This window comes from Dromiciops gliroides, chromosome 4 (assembly GCF_019393635.1).
Source record: "Dromiciops gliroides isolate mDroGli1 chromosome 4, mDroGli1.pri, whole genome shotgun sequence".
NCBI classification, from domain to species: Eukaryota; Metazoa; Chordata; class Mammalia; order Microbiotheria; family Microbiotheriidae; genus Dromiciops; species Dromiciops gliroides.
The window spans coordinates 225,903,565-225,925,469 of record NC_057864.1 but is presented as its reverse complement, the minus strand read 5'-3'; the positions used below and the strand labels follow the sequence as shown (position 1 = coordinate 225,925,469).

Here is a 21,905-nt window from a genome sequence, read left to right as displayed (position 1 = left end):
TGCATTAGAATAAAATATAGGTAACTCTCTCAAGGCTATATAAGGATAGGCTAAGTTCCAATGTGATACATGTGTTTATGTATGTGTACAGACATGTACACGTGTATATAAATACACATAGAAATATATCCACACATATACATATATATTTGTCCATTATACACACACACACACACATGCATATATATTATATACATATACACACATATACATATAGAAAGGGGGAAAGGAGAAGGAAGGAGGAAGAGGGAGAGGGGAAAGGAGGATGGGGAAGAGGAGGGGAAGAGGGAGACAAGAGAGGGAAAGGGAAGAGGGGGAAAGGGAAGGGAAGGGGAGAGACCTGGCAGTCACTGAAGGCTATTCCTTCATAGTATTGGTCCAATACAATATAGCTGTTTTTAATAAACAGACAAACACACAGATCTAGTGATTTCTGGGCAAAAATAAGAAAACATACCAAAACTAAAACAGACACATTGTTTTACAATGTACAAAACCATGATATACCTGTACCAGAAACAGAGTGCCTGACATAATGACCATTTGATAATTGCTTATTGATTGACTGAAGACTAGACATAGTCTGGCTGCTGCCTATGGAGAAATGTATAATCCAACAGCCTGAGATTAAGAGCTTTCTTTACCACATGACTATCTTAGCCACTGATATCTCTAATTGTATGCCACTTTGTTCAGTGGTAGCTAACATTTTTATCAGTGACTTGGAGAAAGACATCGATAGTATGCTTATTACAAATGACTTAAAATTGTGACATATGGCTAACACATTAAATATAAAAATAAGAAGCCCAAAAGATCCTGAAAAATTAGGATACTGAGCTATAGAAAAGATGAAATTTAATAGGGATAAAGTTTAAATTGATTCAAAATATCAATTTGATTGTTCAAAATGGCTTACTAGCAGTTCATCAGAAAAATAACAGGTTATTTTCTCTCAAAAATTTGTTTCTATTTTTTAGCATTCTTTTCATTTTAAATTGAGTTCCAAATTCTTCCCTTCCTCCCATACCTCTCCCACCAAGAATGCAAGTAAAATTATGTAAATTATGCATGTGAAATTAAGCCGAATATATTAGTCATATTTTTATAGCAAGAAAAAAAAAGTGAGAAAATTATACTTCAAAGTATACTCAAGAATCCATCAGTACTCTCCCCTCTGGAAATAAGATAGCATTTTTTCATCATAAGTCCTTTGAAATTGTCTTGGATCAGAGTAGCCAAGTTTTTCACAGTTGATCATCATTACAACATTGTTGTTACTGTTACAAAGCTCTCCTGGTTCTTCCCACTTCACTTTGTACCAGTTCAAATAGATCTTGCCATGTATTTCCTGAAACTACCCTACCTTGTCATGTCTTATAGCCCAACAGTACAGCTATTCCTGAATTGATTAATGTCCCTCAATTTCCAATTCTTTGCCACCGCGAAAAGAGGTGCTATATTTTTGTACATATAGGTCCTTTTCCCTTTTCTTTTATCACTTTGGGATGTAGACCTTGTAGTGTTATTGTATAGTCAAAGAGTTTTATAGTCCTTTGGGCATAATTCCAAACTGCTTTCCAGAATAGTTGGACCAGTTCACAACTCCACCCTCAAAGATTTGTCATTTCTGATAGATGTGAGGTGGTTGTATCAATTAGCATCTTTCTAACCAATAGTGATTTAGAGTATTTTTACATATGACTATAGATAGCTTTAATTTCTTTTTCTGAAAACTGCCTGTTCATATCCTTTGACCATTTATCAATTAGGGAATGGCTCTTACTTTTATAAATTTGACTTCGTTCTATACTCAGTATATATTTGAGAAATGAGTTCTTATCAGAGAAACTAACAATTTTCTATATGACTTCATTCTCTATTTTAGCAAGATGTGGTTTACTGGTGATCTCTTTTAATTAGGTCTACTTTTGCTTTTGATTTGTCAGAGATCATGATTGCTACCATAGCTCTTTATTTAATTTCTTACTTCAGCTGAAGTATAATAGATACTGCTCCAGTACTTTATCTTAACTGTTTGTGTCTTTCTGTTTCAAGTGTGTCTCATAAACAATATTTAGTTAGTTGGATTCTATTTTCTAATCCATTCTGCTAACTGCTTCCTTTTTATGAGTGAGCTCATCCCATTCACATTCACAGTTAAAACGTGTATTTCCCTCCATCCCATTTTGTTCTGTTTATCCTTTTTCATCTTTTTATCCTGTTCCTTCTCAAGTCTATTTTGCTTCTAACCAATACCTCTCTTAATTCACTCTTCCCTTTACCATCCTTCCTCCTTTCTCTTATGCCATTCCCCTCCTAATTCCCTATTGGTTAAGTTACATTTCTATACCAAACTGAGTCGTCCTTCTTTGAACAATTCCAATGAGTGAGGTTCAAGCATTGCCTGCCACCTTTCCCCATGCCCACCACTCTGCATTTTACCCTCTACTATAAAAGCTCTTCCTTGTATGCCTCTTTTATGTGAGATAACTTACCACATTCTACCCCTCCCTTCCCCCTTCTCCTAGTGCAGCCCCCTTTCTCCCCACATTATTAGTTTTTTTGGAAAATCATTCCAACATAACAGACTCACACCCATGACTTTGGTCTATGTAAACTCCTTCTAACTACCCTAATTTTTTTCATTCTTTTGACTTTGTATTATTATTCCTTTACGTCTCATGGAGTCATCAGCTTCCACTTGCTCAATTCTTATTTTTAAGGAATTATTTTCTTCATGAGCTTTTGTACCTCCTTTTCCATTTGAACTATTCCACTTTTTAAAGGGCACTTTTCTTCTTCAGTGAATTTTTGTTCCTCTTTTATCATTAGGCCAATTCTGTTTTTCCAGAGTTATTTTCTGCAGTATTTTTTTTTTTGCAGGGCAATGGGGGTTAAGTGACTTGCCCAGGGTCACACAGCTAGTAAGTGTCAAGTGTCAGAGGCCGGATTTGAACTCAGGTACTCCTGAATCCAGGGCCGGTGCTTTACCCACTGCGCCACCTAGCTGCCCCTTTCCGCAGTATTTTTAATGCCTCTTTAACTAAGCTGTTAATTCTCTTTTCAAGATTTTTCCTCTACTTCTCTTTATCTCCTTCTTTAACTCTTCCAAAAATTCGTGTTGAACTTGGATCCAATTAGCATTTTTCTTTGAGGCTTTTTTAGTAATTTTTCATATTGTCATCTTCTGAGTTTATGCCTTTCTTTTCCCTGCAACCATAATAGCTTTTTATGGTCAAATTCGTTTTTTGTTGCTGTTGTTTGCTCATTTCCCCAACTTATTTCTTCATTATGAACTTTGTTAAAGTTGGGCTCTGCTCACCTCAGAGTGGAGAGGCAATGTCCCAAGCTTCAGGGGATTTTGTGCTATTTTTAGAGTTAGTTCCAAGAGTTTGCAAAGTTTTGGAGTCTTCTAAGTTAGTGTGATCCTAGGAAAGGTGCAGTCACTGCTCTCTTTGTCTGCATTCTGATCTTCACCAAGGAAAGGGCATGTGCTCATGTTCCTCTTTGCTTTGGAACTATGACCAAAGCCTCTGCTCCCTTGTGAACAACCCCCAATGCTTTTCTCCATCCTGGAACTGCATATGGGCAATACAGTTGCCAATCAGTATCAGCAAAAGTTCCCCTGTAATCTCTTTCTGACTAGTTCCCTGACCTCCTTATCCTCTCTGGCCTGGGAGCTTCTGCTGCCTCAGTCCACATGTGTTGACTTCAGATAGATCTCCACCAGGCCTCTACTCCGATGATATCCACTTCTGCCTCACCTCTTATGTTAAGGGTGGAAAAATATCTCACCCTGACTTTTTGTTGGCTCTGCCCCTTCGAACTTTGATTTGAAGCATTATTTCAAAGTTGTTTGGGGGACAATGTTAGGAGAATCCAGATAGGTGGCTGCCCCTATTCCACCAACTGAGGTTTTTAATGGATTGTAAGCTCAACAGGAGTCAATGCTGCAATGTGGTGGCCAAAGGAAAAAAAAGACTAATGCAAACCTAAATTCCTCTAGAATTCTGTAAAGAGAAAGCATATACATAACAAGAGATGACTGTAGCATTGTATGATAACCTAGAGTACATTATTCAGTTCTAGGTGCCACATTTTAAGAAGGTCATTAATAAGATAAGAGACTATGTTCATATGGTAAAGGATATTGGGGCAGCTAGGTGGAACAGTGGATAAAGCACCAGCCCTGGATTCAGGAGAACTTGAGTTCAAATTCAGCCTCAGACACTTGACACTTACTAGCTGTGTGACTTTGGGCAAGTCACTTAACCCTCTCTGCCCCCACAAAAATAAATAAATAATTTGGAAACAAACAAAACAAAAAAACAAAAAAACAAAAAGGATATTGATCATGGTATCCAAGAATTAATTGAAGGACATAGGAACACATATCTTGGAAAAAATAAAAGTTCAAGAAGAGATAGTAGCTCTTTTATGTATATAAAGCACTGTCATGTGGAAGGAGATTTGTTAAGTAACTATTATGTTACTTAACATAATTTATGCTTAGGTGCTAGGCATATATATACACAAAGAATGGGACAATCCCTACTCAAACTGAGCTTACAGACTAGATGTATCTAATTTTGAATTCAAGACTTGAATCTTTCCCTATTAAAGCTTTTTTTTTTTTTAAGATTCAGTCCAATTCACTAGACTTTCAACATCTTTTAGGATTTTGATTCTCTTATCTTCGTAAAACATGTAAATTTGATAAATATGCCACACATACCTTTATCTAGATCACTAATAAAAATGTTAAACAGGATGGAAATAAGCAAGGATCACCAGGGAATGCCATCAATCAGCAAGCACTTCTGTACTTCTTTTTACATTTAATGTTTATTTTTTCCCTCAATTATGTGCAAAAAATTGTCAACATTCACTTTTCTAAAATTGAGTTCCAAATTCTGTCTCTCTACCCATTTTCCTCTTCTTGAGAAGGCAAGCAATCTGATCTAGGTTATACATGCGCAGTCATGCAAAACGTTTCCACATCAGTTATGTTACAAAAGAAAAATGGAGACCAAAAAAAATTTTTTAAACCCCACCAAAAGTAATAAAGTTTTAAAAATATGCATCAATCTGCATTCAGACTCCATCAGTTCTTTTTCTGAAGGCAAATTGCATTTTTCATTCTAAGTCCTTCAAAATTGTCTTGAATCATTTTATTGCTGAGAATAGCTGTCATTCATAACTGATCACCATACAACATTGCTGTTACTGTGTACAATGTTCTCCTACTTCTGTTCCTTTCACTTTGTATCAGTTCATATAATACAGGTTTTTCTGAAATCACCCTTCAGCAAGTATTTAATAAGCACTTATTATGCAATAGGGCTAGCATACAAGTCGGCATGATATTATTAATAAGTACTCTCTAGTCATCTACTAGTTTTGAATCCATTTAATTATGCTATTTTGAGCAATATGCCAAAGTAGCTGACATATGTAAATGAAAATCATTCAGGATTCCTAAGAAGATTTAATGAGAGAAAATACCTATACTCTTCAATTATATTCTGATAATAATCATCAGATGAGACATAAAACAAGGAAATATTTGTTTGGTAAAAGTACTGTTCACTGTGATGGAGAAGATCCCCAAGAACAAGGACAATTTCCCACTGGATCATAAAATCGCTCCTATTTGCACATACTGCTTATACCAAATCGCCAAACACTAAAGAACTTGCTGGAAGAGATTTTTAAGTACTCAAAGGAATTTACAATGTCCATCCACACAGGAAAGATGAAGGATATATACTGTCCATATTTCATCATGCATATGTATGGACAGCCTATATAACTTGTCCAATAATATCAATATCTATGACAGATGGTATAGATATCTAAGAATTTGGGCATAGAATGAAAATGGAAGAAAATAGGGTGGGTGGCTTTAGGGAAATTGCAAAGCACTGACATCAAACTTTCCATAATAGCAAAACTATATCTTTTCAATATGAACATTTTACTGGTATTAACATGTGTGACCTGGAACATCATTGCCATGAAAGAAGATGAGCATCACACAAAGGCAGGAATGGTATATTGTAGAGATGAGCAAAATTCAACATATAATCAAGAAAAGAAGAAGAAGAGTTTCAGGATGTCATCAATATGATAGAAAGTATGGGCTTGTCACATGATCAGATATGCCATGTGGATGAACAGAGCAAATAAATGTTCCACTGGTACTCTTACAATGTCAGAAATCACACACATCTCACAGATCACATCAGTACAGGGAGGATTTGAGTACTTTAGAGCCCACATATCTCAATCTTTTCCATTAGAAAAGCAGGATACACTTTGCTAACATCTGGGTAAACTATATCAACCATATTCCCCTGATCTCCTAGTACAGTAACACTATCAAAACAGGGAATATGGTTAGCTTGGCATGACCATTTCTAAATGATATCCTGATAGCTCTTTGTAATCACTACTTTATCCTTTATATATTATTTAATCATTCTACTTAGTAATGTACTTCAGAATTTTCTCAGGAATTTCAAGTTCACTGGCTTATAGTTTTCAGATTTCCTCTATCTTTTTGAAAATTGGGACATTCATTATTTTCCATTCCTATAGTACCTCAACTATTCTCCACAAACTTTCAAATATCTCTGACAGTGCCTCAGCAATCATATCAACCAGTCCTTTCAGTAATCAAGGATGTTATTCATCTGAGTAAGGTGACTTGAATTCATCAAGAGCAGCTCAATAATATTCTTACTATTGCCTTACCTAGGATATCAACTCCCTATTACCTATTTTTACATTGTCCTTTCCCATCCAGAGGGAATTATCTTTGGTAATTAAGGAACTCTTAGGGCAGTTACCATTGCCACATCCTCTCAGAGCAATAAGTGGTTGTTTCCCTTCTTTAATTTTCTTCTTTTCCCCAAAGCAATATTTTTAGAGGCAATTGGAGTTAAATGACTTGCCCAGGGTCACACAGTATCTGAAGCCAGATTGAAACTCAGGTCCTACTGACTGGCTGGTGCTCTGTACATTGTGCCACCTAGTTGCCCCCACACCCCCCCATCCCTAAAGTAACTTTTTTTTTTTAATCCACAGCAACAAAAAAAGCTGTTTTGTTGTCCTATGCTTAACTTGCCAGCTGTAGCTCACTCTTTCTCTGGCCCTTACTAGAATAATCAATTAAACATTTATTAAACACCTACAATGTATCAGTTACTATGAGAGATACAAAGATTAAAAAAAAAAAACAAAAACAATCCCTGCTCTCAAGAAGAGTAAATAAAATCACTGAGCAGATGACTGAGAAATATATTTCATTCTCAGAACTATGATATTCTGCTGTACAGTGCCTGGCAATTTTTATATTATATAATATAAACAGAAATGGTTGCTTCAAATGTGATACACAATACTACAGGAACAGCTGATGATTTTTTCCCCTTCTGGGATAACTGGGTTATGGGAAAAGACATGGGATAGACTTCCTCTCAGTGAACAATTTGATCACTACAGAATGTCTGAATGTTCACAAATAGTAAAAGTAGAAACGTCAGCACAGTTTGAAAGGAATCATTTACCCAAAACACAAAAGGATTACATGATCTTCCTTATTCTTATGCACTAACTCTATTTTATACTCTGATGATATCACTTTGGGTCACTAGATGGCAATATTGCACCACCAAGGTAAAATGAGGGTTGAATTTGCACAGAGGCCTTGGAAACAATGGATTCACATCTGATACCTGGGAATGTATAAATCAGATATCTGTTTTTCTATACCTTCCACCCATTAGTTGGTATTCTGGCCTCTGGAACAATATGGAATAAATCAACTCCCTCTTCCATGTGTCAGTTTTTCAAATAAATACTCTGCTCTTTGAACTATTCTTCATGAAACAGAATCCAAGTCCTTCACAAACCTCTCTCCTTTGAGTAAACTCTAGTTTGTTTGTTTCTCTTTCAAAGTACCTGTTCCCAGGGCCTGAATTCTACATTAATGGTGTTAAGGCAGGTCCTGATTTTTTTTATATGAACTATGAAGCTCCCACCTCTTTCCTCTAATCCCATATGTGTACACTAGTCTTCTATGGCCTAAATTTAGACATTTTTATTTATGTTTTTTTTTGGTTTTGGAGATTTTGAAGAACTGCTCCAGCCAATGAATATTTTTTTTTAATTTCTACAAAATCACAGATCGCCAGAGCTGGATAAGACCTCAAGTTATTCAGTCCCATCCCTACCTGTATATGAATTCCTTCTAAATACCCAACAAGTGGTCATTCAAAGTGGCCTTTGCATTAAGGCCTCTAGTCAGGAAGAAATAACTATCATAAACAATGTGATACAGCAGAAACAGCAGTTAGAAGACTTGGGGCTAGTGTCACTCAACCTCTCTATCTCAGTTTCTTCATCGATTAGGGGGGTCCCTTACAAAGCTACCCATTCTACTTTTAGACTGTCAGGAAACTTTTCCATTCATGAAAACATGTAACTTCTAGGCATTGCTACTAGTTCTACCTACTAGGGACAAGTATTCTTCTTACACAATATAACTTTAAAAATTTGTGAAGGCAGCTATAGAATCCTGGCTATGTCTTTTCTTTCTCACTTGGCAATCTCAAAGCTCCTCCTCAAGGGGGTCACTCTCTTGAAGACACTCTCAGGCTCACCACTACTGTAGAAATACAACTGATGGCAGGACACAGTCCTTTGCATTCCACCTCATAATGAGGCTGAGCATCTTCAAGCATTCACTCCTTTGACTACCATATGATGATACGGTCCCCTAGAAATCTCATAGACTTTTATCAGATGAAATGTTAAATAAGCACATCTATACTTGTAAAGTTGACTTTAAAAAAAACACCCATAAAGGTAAAATTACTTACGCCTATTAAATTTTCTCTCCTTAGATTTTGCCCAGTCCTCCAAAAGCTATTCCTCCTAGCTTTGTAACATGTGAAAACTGAATAGAGATGATAGTTATGTATGTAATAATTGTATTGCTAAAAATTCAAGGCCACCAAGTCTGCTCTAAATGTAAATGTTTTCAATACTGGCCTGAGAAACATGAACATCAGCAGAAGCAACATCACCAAAAAAACATTTGCCAAGCACCTGTATGCAAAGCACTGAGCTTGGCAAGTACTGCATAATCACAAAGCTTCATATAACACAGTCCCTGTTTCCAAAGAATAAATCAGAGAGACAGAAAGACACAGAGAAAGTTATTGACCATTCACAAGCCTATGTATAAGGGCTAAACAACTGGTAAGGACATTATATGTTATAGGTGTTCAAAGAAGTTGGAAAGATCACTTTGGCAAATGGAGGATTTGAGCTGAGTTAGTAGAATTTAGCTAAGTGGAGAGAAATGGGGAGAGCATTCTAGATAGGTAGTACAGTGTAAACAGAAGGCTGTTTCCTAAAAAGGTACTGTAGAAAAAATGATCAATTCACCAACATGATAATTAACATACAAACCAATTAAGACAATAAACTTACTGCCATATATGGCCTGCACCCAGCATCTCTTGTTTTGGCAATGGAATCCACAAGTTGTCCACTAATGCCAAAATCACAGAGTTTAATATTTCCACTTCTATCCAGAAGAATATTAGAAGGTTTTATGTCTGTAAAAGATAAATTAAATTCATTACATAAATGGCAATTTTTTAAAAACACTGAATAAAAATAGCAAAATTAGGAACTATATGTAGCAAACATTAAGTTAGTATTTACTAACTCCAATGCTTACTAGCTATGTGACCTTAGGTGAGTTATTTCACAGCTCTATAATATTTCCTCATTTGTAAAATGGGGGAGGAGACACCAGAAAATCTCTATGGTGAATAACTATAAGTATAATGCTTGATCTACCAATCCCAAAAGAAAAAAAAAAATGTAACATTTGATCATTTATGCCTTACAAAAACAGAACATGGCCAAAGTTGACTTTACAGGACAAGCTGAAAAATCTACAAATATGGATGAAAGGTGACTTTCTTATCCTTAAAAAGCAGAACATGAAGTAAAGATTTAATTTGCATTCAAATAAGGAAAACATGATTTTTCCAAATGTCTTTCCTTATAAATCGTAAATAGTAATAAAAGCATTTTATAGGAAATATTCAGGCAATGTCTATGCCTTTTTTTTTTACAGAAATGAGGGGATGGGTTTGATACAGGATTTTTTTTAGGAACTATCAGAAAACACTTTTATATAAACATATACACACATAAAGAGGAAAAAAAGTGTTGTGTAATAGAAACACAGCAAGCCTCAAATCAGAAAGATAGATATGTGTTCAAGTCCTGCCTCTAACATTTACTGGCCTGTGACTTAACCTCTTAGTGCCCAGTTGTTGAAAAGGGGGTGTAACTCACCTGTAATGAGAGGAGTTACATTATTCCAATGGAATCATATGTGTAGTTTTTTCTCATTTCTTCCCCATCCCAACCCTCCCCTCCTCCCCCACAACAGACTTTTGTGTGATTTCATCTGCCTGGGAGATCCTGGTAAGGAACTTCCTTTATCAAAGGCAGGTCATTGCCTTCTCAGCAACATAAGTCTTAAGAGATTTGACTGGGAAACCAAGAAGTGAAATGTGTCTCTTCTTTAGGGGTTACACAGCCAGAATGTGCCAGATATGGGACCTGACCACTCAACTGAAGTTCTCTCTAAAGTTAAAAGCTCTCTCTTAATCAATGAATCTGATGGTCTTTTCTCAGCCTTCGGCCTTCTTGACCTTTCTAAATTTGACACTGCTGACTACTGACTGCCTGAATACTCTACTCTGGAATTTCATGGCACTGGTCTCCAGTGATTCTCATTATACCTGGCCACTCACAATCTTAGGATCACATCTTCTAACTTAGAATATTAACCAAGGCTTTGATATAGGCCCTCTTCTCTTTACTATGACATTCTCATTAGCTTTTATGGGTTTTAATCATCATTTCTATTAACTTACAAATATATTAAATCAGACTCTGTTTCTCCCCTGACTTTCAATTCCATATCACTAACTGCCTATCAGACATTTCAAACTGGATATCCCAGAGATATCTCAAATTCAATATGACCTAATTTCTATCTAAAGTACCACCATCTCCAACACTTTCCAATCTTTCAGGTCTGTAATCTTGATAATATCCAATTCCTCACTCCTTCTTACCTCATCTCTAATCAGTTGCAAAAACTTTCCTTTACCACTTCAACAATATATCTTTTATTCAATACCTTATTTCTATTCAAATAGCTACCACCTCAGTTTAGGTCCCCATCACTTCACACCTGGACTACCTGCAATAACCTCCTAAATAGTTTCCCTGCATCAAATCTCTCCCCACTCAAATTCATCCATCCTCCATATAGCTGCCAAAGTGATTTGCCTTATTCACAGTTATCACCACGTCACTCCCCTACTCAATGGTTTCCTATTCCCTCTAGATCATATTATAGGACTCTTCTACTTAACTTTCAAAGCCCTTTACAATTTCACCCTAATCTATTTTTCTAGCCTCATTAAATAGGGTATCCCATTAAGTCTTGCTCCCAAAAGACTTTTTGTATAATCTATATATTACTCTGTCAGCTTTCCTCAAAGAATACTGCCTGAATCTCCTTCAAATAGTGGACACAAAAAAATAAACAAAGGTAAGCTTTCGGCCAAGACCAAATGAGTAAACTATCTGTGTGCTTCTCTACCACTGTGTCATGCCACTTGGCATAATTGGCCCTCGAATTGATGGCCCTGGGCTGGCATTTAGAAAAATGGGGATTTCTGAAAATGATATTTTCTCCTCAGACAACTACCCTGACACAGATGATTTTTGTGAGATGTTGAATTAGGGTCATCTCCATAATATTTTAGCTTTTTCAAAACTATTTACAGTGGTTTCTCTGACTGTGTAAGAATTTCAGGGAAGATTTGTTTCAGTGACAAGATGAGAATGTCTTTTTTCCCCTTCTGTTCCCAGATAGTACTGTGGGGCTATGTGCGTGCATGTGAAATTCTAGATAATTGTTTTTTAACCTCTTCAAATATATTAAAAACCTGATTAATAAAAATCATTCTCCTGTGAATATTTATAGAGTCACTTAGAATAAGAAAGTCACAGTTATCCTCAGTGTTGTAACTGTTTCTTTTCTGGTTATAAGATTTCATTTCTGAAACCAAAGATCCTGAATCAATTTGTGGTCCATGTGTAATGGAGGCAGCATGGTATAAGGGACAGAGAGATGACATGGAAGCTAAGAAGACTTGGGTTCAAGACTTGCCTATGACATGTATTAGTTGTGTGACACTAGGCAATTCACTTAACCTATGGTGTCTTAAGCAACTCTCTAAAGATATAAATTGCAGAGAAGTTAACGACCTGTATTGGAGAGAAATTCTTCACCTGAGAGTTTTCTATGCCAATGAAATCATTAAAAATAAATGAAGATCCCTGCTGCTCAGTCCCTATCCCTACATAATGAGTACAATTGGGGGAGTGCCCCGATCTGCTAATTTGGGGAACTCCCCATGGATCTGAGACTACATATTGATGCCTTTTCCAGGGGACTTCATGTTTTGTTCACTTCTGGTGACAGGGGCTCTACCTCCTTGCTAAAGAGCATGCACAAAGAGAGGCTTATTGTTGGTCTCTTAAATCCTGTGATGAGATGAGATGTAGTTCCAAAGAAGATCTGTCATGGAGTCAGGAAGACTGTTATCCAACAATTCTCAAATTCCAAAGATATTTAGGAGTAGTCTTCCTTTGGCATGAAAAGGACCCTTGGTTCTCAAAGACCATACCAGAAAAATTTCAAATTTCAAAAATATCTGAGGACTTAGGTTAGCTAAGTGTAAAGTGACTCATCCACTACAAACTTGACAGCCAGGTGAAGAGTTATTTCGGTTAGGGTCAATCATAAAATGCATAAAAACACAGAATGATCCCTTTCCAGTGGCAGAGGAACAGAAAATGGAATGTTAAGAATCAGTCTTTTTTTTTTTACTCAATGTCTTCTCTTTTCTCTACATACCTCCTTTTACAGCTTAGAAAACTGAAGCCTGGATTAAGATCACAGAGCGAGGTAATGCAGAGAGCTCATGAAATTGGTTTCAAAGTGTACTCAAAAGCAATCAGAAATATTATTTTATATGGTATTTGGTCATCTTGTATTTCAGTACTGCCAAAGAGTAAAAAGCAAACAATAAAATAAAATAAAGTTTATCAGCCAAGAACTATTTCAGAGTATGGATAAGTAGAAAATTCTAATGTAAACTAGGATAGGATTTTCCTAATTAGGTCAATACATAACTTGATATTACTATCAGTTCAATGTGAAGATTGGGCTCATGGGAATTCTGTGAATATGACTGGAAAATAAGATTAAGGATTGAGAAATGAAAGAGGCAAAAGGCCTGTGCATTATTCAGAAGACTAATACTTGTATTTGATGAATACTTTTCTTCAAGTTGAATCAAAAGGTGCTGCCATGGTGAACACTACAAAACACAGAATACAAACAAACAAACATAAAACCAAAGTTGACTATACCTTAATAGACAAGAAATGACTGGTTACAGAGGTAGCAGTCATCTCAGAATCAGCTGTCTCTGTGCAGTCAGATCATCAACTGTTTAGAGCAAAGGTCAAAATAAATATGAAAGTGGAAGAAAAGATTAAGATGAAAAGACAGCGTGTGTAAGATTATAGCTGCTCCAACCAGAGCTATTTTTAAATAAGCTGATGACTATTAAAAGTAGGACAGTAGGACTATGATTAGGATGTTTAACCAATGCAAAATGGTTACAAATATTAAAAAGACAAAAAGCCTAGTAATTGTCTCAGCCAGCAAATACAATCTCACTGCCAAATTGCAGGACGACAGCCAAAGATAGCAAAGGTTTAGAATACAAGCTCATTTGTAAAACACAACTAAGGAGAATAGAAACTCGAATCAGTAATGCATCACAAAAGAAAAGAAAAATGCAGCTGAGAAGAAAACAGACTTGCAGAGACAGCTTAGCATAAGATCCAGTTAAGGCAGATCATCTCAAGAGCACTTGTAGATTCAAACAGGAGGACAACACATTCAAATTCAGCTAATTAAATTAAGCACCTGCTATATTCATGGCATAGTAGAAACAAAAGCAAAAATGACTAGTGCTTGCCCTCAAGGACTTTATAGCCTACTGAGGGAGGATATGACATGCACCTAGAGAAATATAATACAAGGTTAAGGTAAGTTGAAGACAAAAGAGATATCCAGACAAATTCTCAAGTAAAATCTGAGAAAGACATAATTTTCCCTTAGGAAGGGGACACCTAAGTTTTACCTTGAAAGATAAGGATTCTGAATGGTGGAAAGGAGGAGAGAGTGCACTATAAACATCAAGGGCAGCTGGTATGAATGCATGGAATTTGGAAGCATCATGTTAAGTTTGGTGTTTGGATGGAATAGTATATAAGGGGAGCAATGTGAATAAAGGCTAGAACATAAGTAGAGACCAGACTGTAAAAGGTCTTATACTCCAGACTAAAAAAGCTTGTATTTTATCCTATAAGCAAAAGGGAACCACTGAAGGTTTTCAAGAGTCACACAACCACTATATGTCAAAGGTGGCCTTCCTGGATTTGAGACCATCTACATTCACTGTGCCATGCTGCCTCAAACCTTACATATTACATAAATTTGTTTCTGTGCTTGATGTTGCTAAAAAGTGTTTTCAAATTTTAAGTTATGTGAAAGAGAGCACAGTCCTTTATGACAATTTGTGTCAGGATAACTACAACAGTAAATAAGGAGATCAATGGTATATAAAGAACCAGAAAGTATAAATATCAAAATAAGTTTTAACCACTGTGAAAAAAAACAAACAAAAAAATCAGAGCACTGATTTTATGAGATTCAGCCCCAAAGAATCAAGGTACTAATATTCATATTCTAACTAAATCTTCCCATCCCTAGCCATTCCACTACTCCCCAAAGCAACCAAGACCAGTCAGCGTTTATTCTGCTAAGCAGAGAAGGCTCTACTAGATATCATGGCAAATATAAGCAATATATATCCCTGCCTTATTAGATTATGGCTAATTAATAAAGATTAAAGAACAGTGAATAATACAAAATCATGTGCTATGAATTAGCAGGCATTGTAGCCCTCTAACTAGTCTCCCGGTGATTTCCTCATGCTGGTCTCTTTCTTAAGAATTTCACTTTAAAAAAAAAAAAAAAGAACCTTCACTGGCTCCACATTAAGGTACAGGATAAAGAAATTAATATAACCAGCATGTGCAGATTTTGCCCCCAAATTACCTTTATGAATTCACTGTCCACTATTACCTACCTAAGCTTTTTACCTAAGCTAACTTGGTCTACTCACTTTTCTCTGAGTTTCTTGTCTCCTATTTCTCTGCTTTTGTTCAATAGGCCCACTGCCTAGAATGTGTCTTTTATCATCTTGTATTGTTATATAACTCTGTGTGTGTGTGTGTGTGTGTGTGTGTGTGTGTGTGTGTGTGGTCTCCCAATAATACTGTAAATTCACTCAAGGTAGATACCCTAAAGGTCCAGAATTGATCTCCCTGCCTTTCTTCAACAATATTGAGAGCTTAATCTTCCTATAATATGTTTCATTTTTTTTGTTCCAATCTTCTAAAACCTTCAAAACACTTTCAAGATCACAGAATAAAGTCCAAACTCTTTAGTTTGAAAAAAGAGTCCTTCACAATCTGAACCCAGTATACTTTTTTGATCTTATTCCCACCAGTATCTTACATGAACTTGTCACTCCATTTTATCTGCCCTACTCATGTGGACCTCTGTATGACTTGACCATTGCTACTTTTTTTGTATTCTCCAAAGAAACTAGCATAGTGCTATGATACAAGTGGCTGGTGCTGAATAAATTTATAGTGAATGACTAACTATAGTCAATAGCAACCTTCAAGAGTATAATGCAAATGAAATGCTCAGTATAGAAGTCAGATTTTAAGGAGATGAAAGAGTAGGTGGAGAGGAATGGAGGCAGCAAGAATAGATTATGCATTAAGTTAGTTCAGCAATATAGAATAGGACAGATGGAGAACAAAGCTGAGGAGGCTGTACGGTAAAATGAAGGTTGGCTGGGTTGTTTTTTTAATTGTGACAAATATATAGATATGGATATAGATATATAAAAATATATCTATAGATGTGTGCATAGATGGTAATTTACATATACAAGTATGCATATATACATATGTGTGTGTATATATATATACATATATATATATATGCACATGCATATTTCTAAAGCCAGAGGAAGATGGAAAGATTAATAAAGATGCTAGAGAACTAGGAGCTAAAAGTGGCAACACTGTCCCTCTGGATTCAGAAATAGATAGATCAAAAGCCAAAGTGAAAAGGCTAGATTTGCATGAAGAAGTAGAACATTATTTTCTTTGAAACTGGGGGGAATAACTACTCAAGTTTCATAATAATAATAATACCTAGGATTTATATAACACTTTAAGGTTTACAAAAGAATTTTATCTATATTGGCTGATTTTTACCACTTTAGGGTTTACAAAGCACTTTCTTTCAAACAACCCTGTGAAGAAGATAACACAATTATTATTCCTATTTTACAAATGCATACTTGCCCATGACCACACAGCTAGAAAATGAAAATGAGAGTAAATATGAGAGCTCATGTTGCATATATTTTATCTTCTCAGTAAAGATGAGAAGTTGGTGACTTGAGGAGAAACATGGCCTGCAACAGTTATTGGGTAGATCTTACAAAGAAAATAACAAGAGGAAGAACATCAAATTAGGTACCTCAGAGGCAGAGCAGTGCCTCCTAATGATGACGAGCAGTTTTGCCCAGGCTGGTGTATTGGTGAAAGAATAAAACAACTTAGTCCCCTTACTCCAATTTGGAAAGTTTGTGGAATTCTTCATTTGGCAATCTTAGTTTTCTGACCTAGCTTTAAAGTAGTTGTTTATGTAGCTATTATAGTACCATATCAAGAAAAACTTCTTCACAATGAATGAAAAGGACACCTTAAATACAAATGGTAAGAAAGTTTGAATTCATTTCCAAACTTCGTATTAGTGAGACTGAGCTATCTGGGATAAAAAAAGGAATTTTTTTAAGAGCAGATGGTGTCTGCTGCCAACAATGCAAAAGAGCTTTCAAAGAAAAATTATACCAAAATATATGTGGCATAATTTTCAATGATAGTTCAAATTAAGGGAAAAAAAGTTAATCTTTTTCACAAAGAGAATGCCCATGCCTACCTACCTCTGTGAATAATTTTCAAGTTTTCTTTTAAGTGGTTTAGTGCTTTCACAGTCTAGGAAAAAAAAAACAGAAAGAGGAATGAAATATATATCAATTAGGAGAAATTACATTTAAGTATTCTAAATTTTTAAAAGTTCCTTATTAAAATATTTGTAATCTATTATAATTTTAGTTAGAAATAATTTGTAAAATCTAGTTTCTTATATTTCTTGCTCTTTGACAGTTACAGAAAATAACTGATGTGTTTAATAAACAGGTCAATGAAAGTTGTACTCTTCGGCTTCTTCAAGAATAAAAATGTCTAGCATAAAATGGAGGAGAGGATTATCCCCTCATCCATCTCACCAGCTAAGTTTCTACTAGTAATTTAAAACAAGACAATTCCCCACATTATGAACTTTTTTTTAAATTTCCTATCCCCCCCACCAAGAAAGCCATCATAACAAAGAATTATTTTAACAGCAAAAAGAAAAAGAAGAAACTAGCAAAACTGATCAGTACATAGGAAAAATGACAATATATGCCATGTTCCTCACCCATGGACCCTCTACCCCCATGCCTTCCCCACCTCTGCAAAAGTGGTGTTTTCTCATATGTCTTATACTGGGATGAAACTTATTCTCTATAATTTTGTGGTATTATCAATTATTTTGTTGGTGGTTTTTAATTCAATTTATATTGTTAAATTCATTGTCTACATTGTTTTCCTGGCCCTGTTTGCTTCAGATCATGTATGAAATTCCATGAGTCTCTATATTTGTAATATTCACAATTTCCTACATTTAGTAATATTCTGTACATTCATGTACTACAATTTATTTAGTCATTTCCCAATCGAAGGGCATCAGGTTTTTTTCAATTCTTTGCTTCTATAAAAGCTGTTATTACAAGCATGTTCCTGTCTAACAGTAGAATCTCTGGGTGAAAGATGTGGACATTATATTCATTTTATTTATATAATACTAACTCATTTTCCAGAATGGTTGTATTTGAATGCCTAATGTCTTTCCACAACCCTTCAAACACTGACTATTCTCATCTCTTTACCATCTTTACCAACTTGCTGGTTAATGAGGTAAAGCATCAGGGTTGTTTTGATGCTTATTTTTCTAACTAGTGATTAAAGTATTCTTTCATGAGGTTGTTAATAGTTTGCAATTCTTCTTTTGAAAACTGTATTCTTGGACTACGAATCTACTGGCTTTTGGTCTTCTATATTTCTGTTAGATATCTATATATCTTGGATATCAAACCCTTATTCAAGATTTTTTCTCATGAACTCTTCATGTTATTGGTGAGCCCTGAAACTGAGTAATAAACCCATGCATTTTTATTCTTTTGTTGCTCTTGTCACATCTGGGATATAATAGATCACTGTTCAGTTTTACTATTAATCACCAGAAAATTAATAGAGGGAAGAAACTAGGACTTGAATTAAATTTGATAATAACAAAGTACAAAACATAACCACAACCATGCTGATCATTTGAGGGATGATAACTATGAATAGTATTTCATGAAATTTCAGGAAAAGGTAAAAACAAAAGTGGCAAGGGAAAAAAGAATCAACTAAAATTAATTGTTTTTCCAAGTTATAACAAGATCTACTTTCTGGTTCACTGGGTCAGTTAAAGCAAAGTGCTGTACAAATACTAATTTTTTTTATACAAGACCTCTAAACCTTTCTCCAACCAAACTAGTTTCAAAATAATATCATTTACATATTTTAACTGAGACCTAGTGTGAAGCTAGAAACTGCCACAAAATTATTTAGCCCAGCTTCTATGAAGATATTATTCTGCCTAATATTATGTTTTCATAAACCCAAGTAATAATGTTAGGCAGAACATATCTATAAGCCATCAATTATTCTCTAAGACATTTCTGCAAGAAGATGAGTGGATGTGATATAATTGTTCTTTAGTAAATTCTTTAAAATTTTTAAGAGGTCTAATATTTGAAATATCATTGGGAAATAATAAAAAACAGATACTTACTGCTAAAGTGATTTTGCCTAAAATTTCTTCTGGAATAACATCATCTAATACACTATATACATATTTGTAAAACTTGTCAAACGAGGTAGACATGAGTTCCATACAGATCCAACAGTCACCCTAAAAAAAGAAAATCCATTATCCTTAAATTATCCATTAGCATTACCCAAGTACTTTAGATAGCAAATTAGTCATGTTAGATAAGAATCTGTTTGGTTGTGTGTGGTTTTTAACTACTCTTTCCTTCTTTAACATTTTATAACAGTATTATGCAGAAAATTCCAAATAATCTCTTAACTGCCATCTTTTTTTTTAAACTAAGTCTACGTTTACCCTTGATTAAACTGTAATAGGGTCAGATGTATATTTTGAAATAGGAAATAAAATTTTAACAAATTAAAAACAAAGTTTTAATAATGAATACATTGTAGTATCTGAAACAACAGAGGTTGGTGCTGATCTTATTATAAAAGTCAGTAAATTAAAATAAATATTTTGAACTGACATTATGAACTAAAGCGATAACATTTTTGTTTTAAATGCCAACCCTTTCCTCTTACTAGCTGGATGTTTTCATATATAAGATCATAGAATTTTATAATTAGGCTTAGAGAGATCATTTTCAAAATGAGAAACTGAGGTCCAAAAAGGTTAAGGGACTTAAATAAAATATTTATTCAGCACTTGTTATGCACCAGGTATTGTGCTAAGTACAGAAGCCAAAAAGTCTGTATGTTCAAGGAGCTAACAGGTAAAGACAATATATGAAAGGGAGCCAGACAGGGAAGATGTGATGGATAAGGAGAGATGGGAAGATACCCAAGCTAGAACAAAGTTTCTGGGGAACAGGTAGAAAAATCTAGAGAGCAAAGAGGGAGTTTGGAGTGAAGGGAACATGGCCCAAGTACCTTGTAAAATGGGAGCCCACATGGAGACTCACCAATCAGAAGTGAGGGTAAAAGGCCAAGAAGATGAGAAGGCTGCTGGAAAGGAGGTTGAATAGTGATTATCTTAGATGAGTTTTATTAGGGAGATGGTTGAGGTGTTAGAGGTAGATGAGAATGAAGAGACTTAAAAGGCTGACAGCCAAAAATATGGCTTTTTCGGTTTTGCCTCCCCACCAGCTGTGCACAAGAATATACAATACTTAAGATTCAAAACGTGTTTCTCAAGCTGTGTTGTAGAGAATTTGTAACCAATGGAGCAGCACTATTACTAATGGCTTTCTCCTAAGGACAAATGAAGTGACGTTCTATTACAGAAATGCTACCCTGTAAATGCTATTAAATAAAACAAAATCTTAACTGCAAACCTCTGACAGTGGGCCCAGGCTTAGTTCAGCCACTAGCAAGCTGTGTAACCTTGGGCAGGTCATTTCCTCTCTCTGAAACTAAGTTTCTTCCTCTCTATAAATGGGAAAATATTTATAACAGGGCTGCTATTTGAGAACAAAATGAAATAATGAACATTAAGCATCTTTAATAATACAGTGTTAGTGTGACATAGATGTAAACTAGTTTTCTTACATCTTATAAAGTCCCACCCCATGGTCTCATCTAGGCATAGAAACTGTCCTGAATTCTTGATGGTTATGCCAATGGAATACAAGCTCTGACAGATTTTACTAGGCTGGTAGGTAAGACTTCAAATAAAGTTCTGTCAGTAGCCAAGCTAGGCTATAGGGAAGCACAAGAGGCTAATCACTTGGTGATGAATTCACTGGTCCTAACAATCCAAAGTAAAAAAAAAAACAAAAAACAAAAAACCCACAAAAAACCACAAACTGGCTTTTGATTCTGTATGTAGCCAACTTTCCACTTTTGCAGTTATGGTGAGAAAAGAGAAAGGGAGTGCCAAAAAACAAGGTTTTTAGACCATTTATAAGCATTAACTTTAATTGTTGGTACTGTAGATGTCAGATCATTGTCCATTTAGTAATGAGTAGTTACATTACTGAAGGAACTGAACCATTACAATGCCAACATTCTTGCTATAAATAAAACCAAAATACAAAATGACTTTGAAGCTAAGTGGAAGGAAGTTCTCACAGGTTCTTGTGGAATTGGTTTTACTATGAATCCTAACATAAGACATATCACCTGGTAATCTTTGCCAGGTTCAAAATTAAACATTTGTAGAAAAGTAAAAACAAAGAACCACAGCCTATGTACCAACATTACAGAGAATGAGGAGGTAAAGAAATTCTAAAAAGTTTAAAAAATTCTACAAATTAAATGAATATACATACTACATGATGGCCAACACCAAAAAACATCACAAAAGTAAAAGTGATTATATTCTAAGAGCAAATTAATAGTTATAAAGGTGGGAGTCATTTCTGAGTATGCTATCTTTGTACAGTTATAATATTTGCTTATTAGAACACTGAAATTAATACAAGTTCAAAAAAGATAAAACATAATTGAAATCGTTCCAACAAGCCAAAATAAATGAGGAGTTACTAAAGGAAAAGATAGCAACATGGAATATTACTACTTCCTAACAAAATTTAACTAGTGTAAATCAAGCATCACAACTGGAAGACCAAAAAACCAAGAAATATTGCTCTCCTTGCCAGGTAAACTAAGATGGCAGTCAAGATCAGCATCAGTTTAGAATATAA

The 21,905-nt window shown here is 35.2% G+C and overlaps 1 protein-coding gene across 5 annotated transcripts in view; it reads right to left on the bottom strand.

Annotated features, from left to right (window-relative positions):
- Positions 1-21,905, bottom strand: part of MAP2K4 (mitogen-activated protein kinase kinase 4) — a 143,525-nt gene that overhangs the window by 13,358 nt on the left and 108,262 nt on the right. For all 5 annotated transcript variants that reach the window (XM_044004751.1, XM_044004747.1, XM_044004749.1 and 2 more), the window contains 3 exons: positions 19,283-19,402; positions 17,286-17,337; positions 9,505-9,632 (listed from right to left, as the gene is read on the bottom strand). In XM_044004751.1, the coding sequence (XP_043860686.1) occupies positions 9,505-9,632; positions 17,286-17,337; positions 19,283-19,402 (300 nt within the window). The remainder of the gene's footprint in view (positions 1-9,504; positions 9,633-17,285; positions 17,338-19,282; positions 19,403-21,905) is intronic.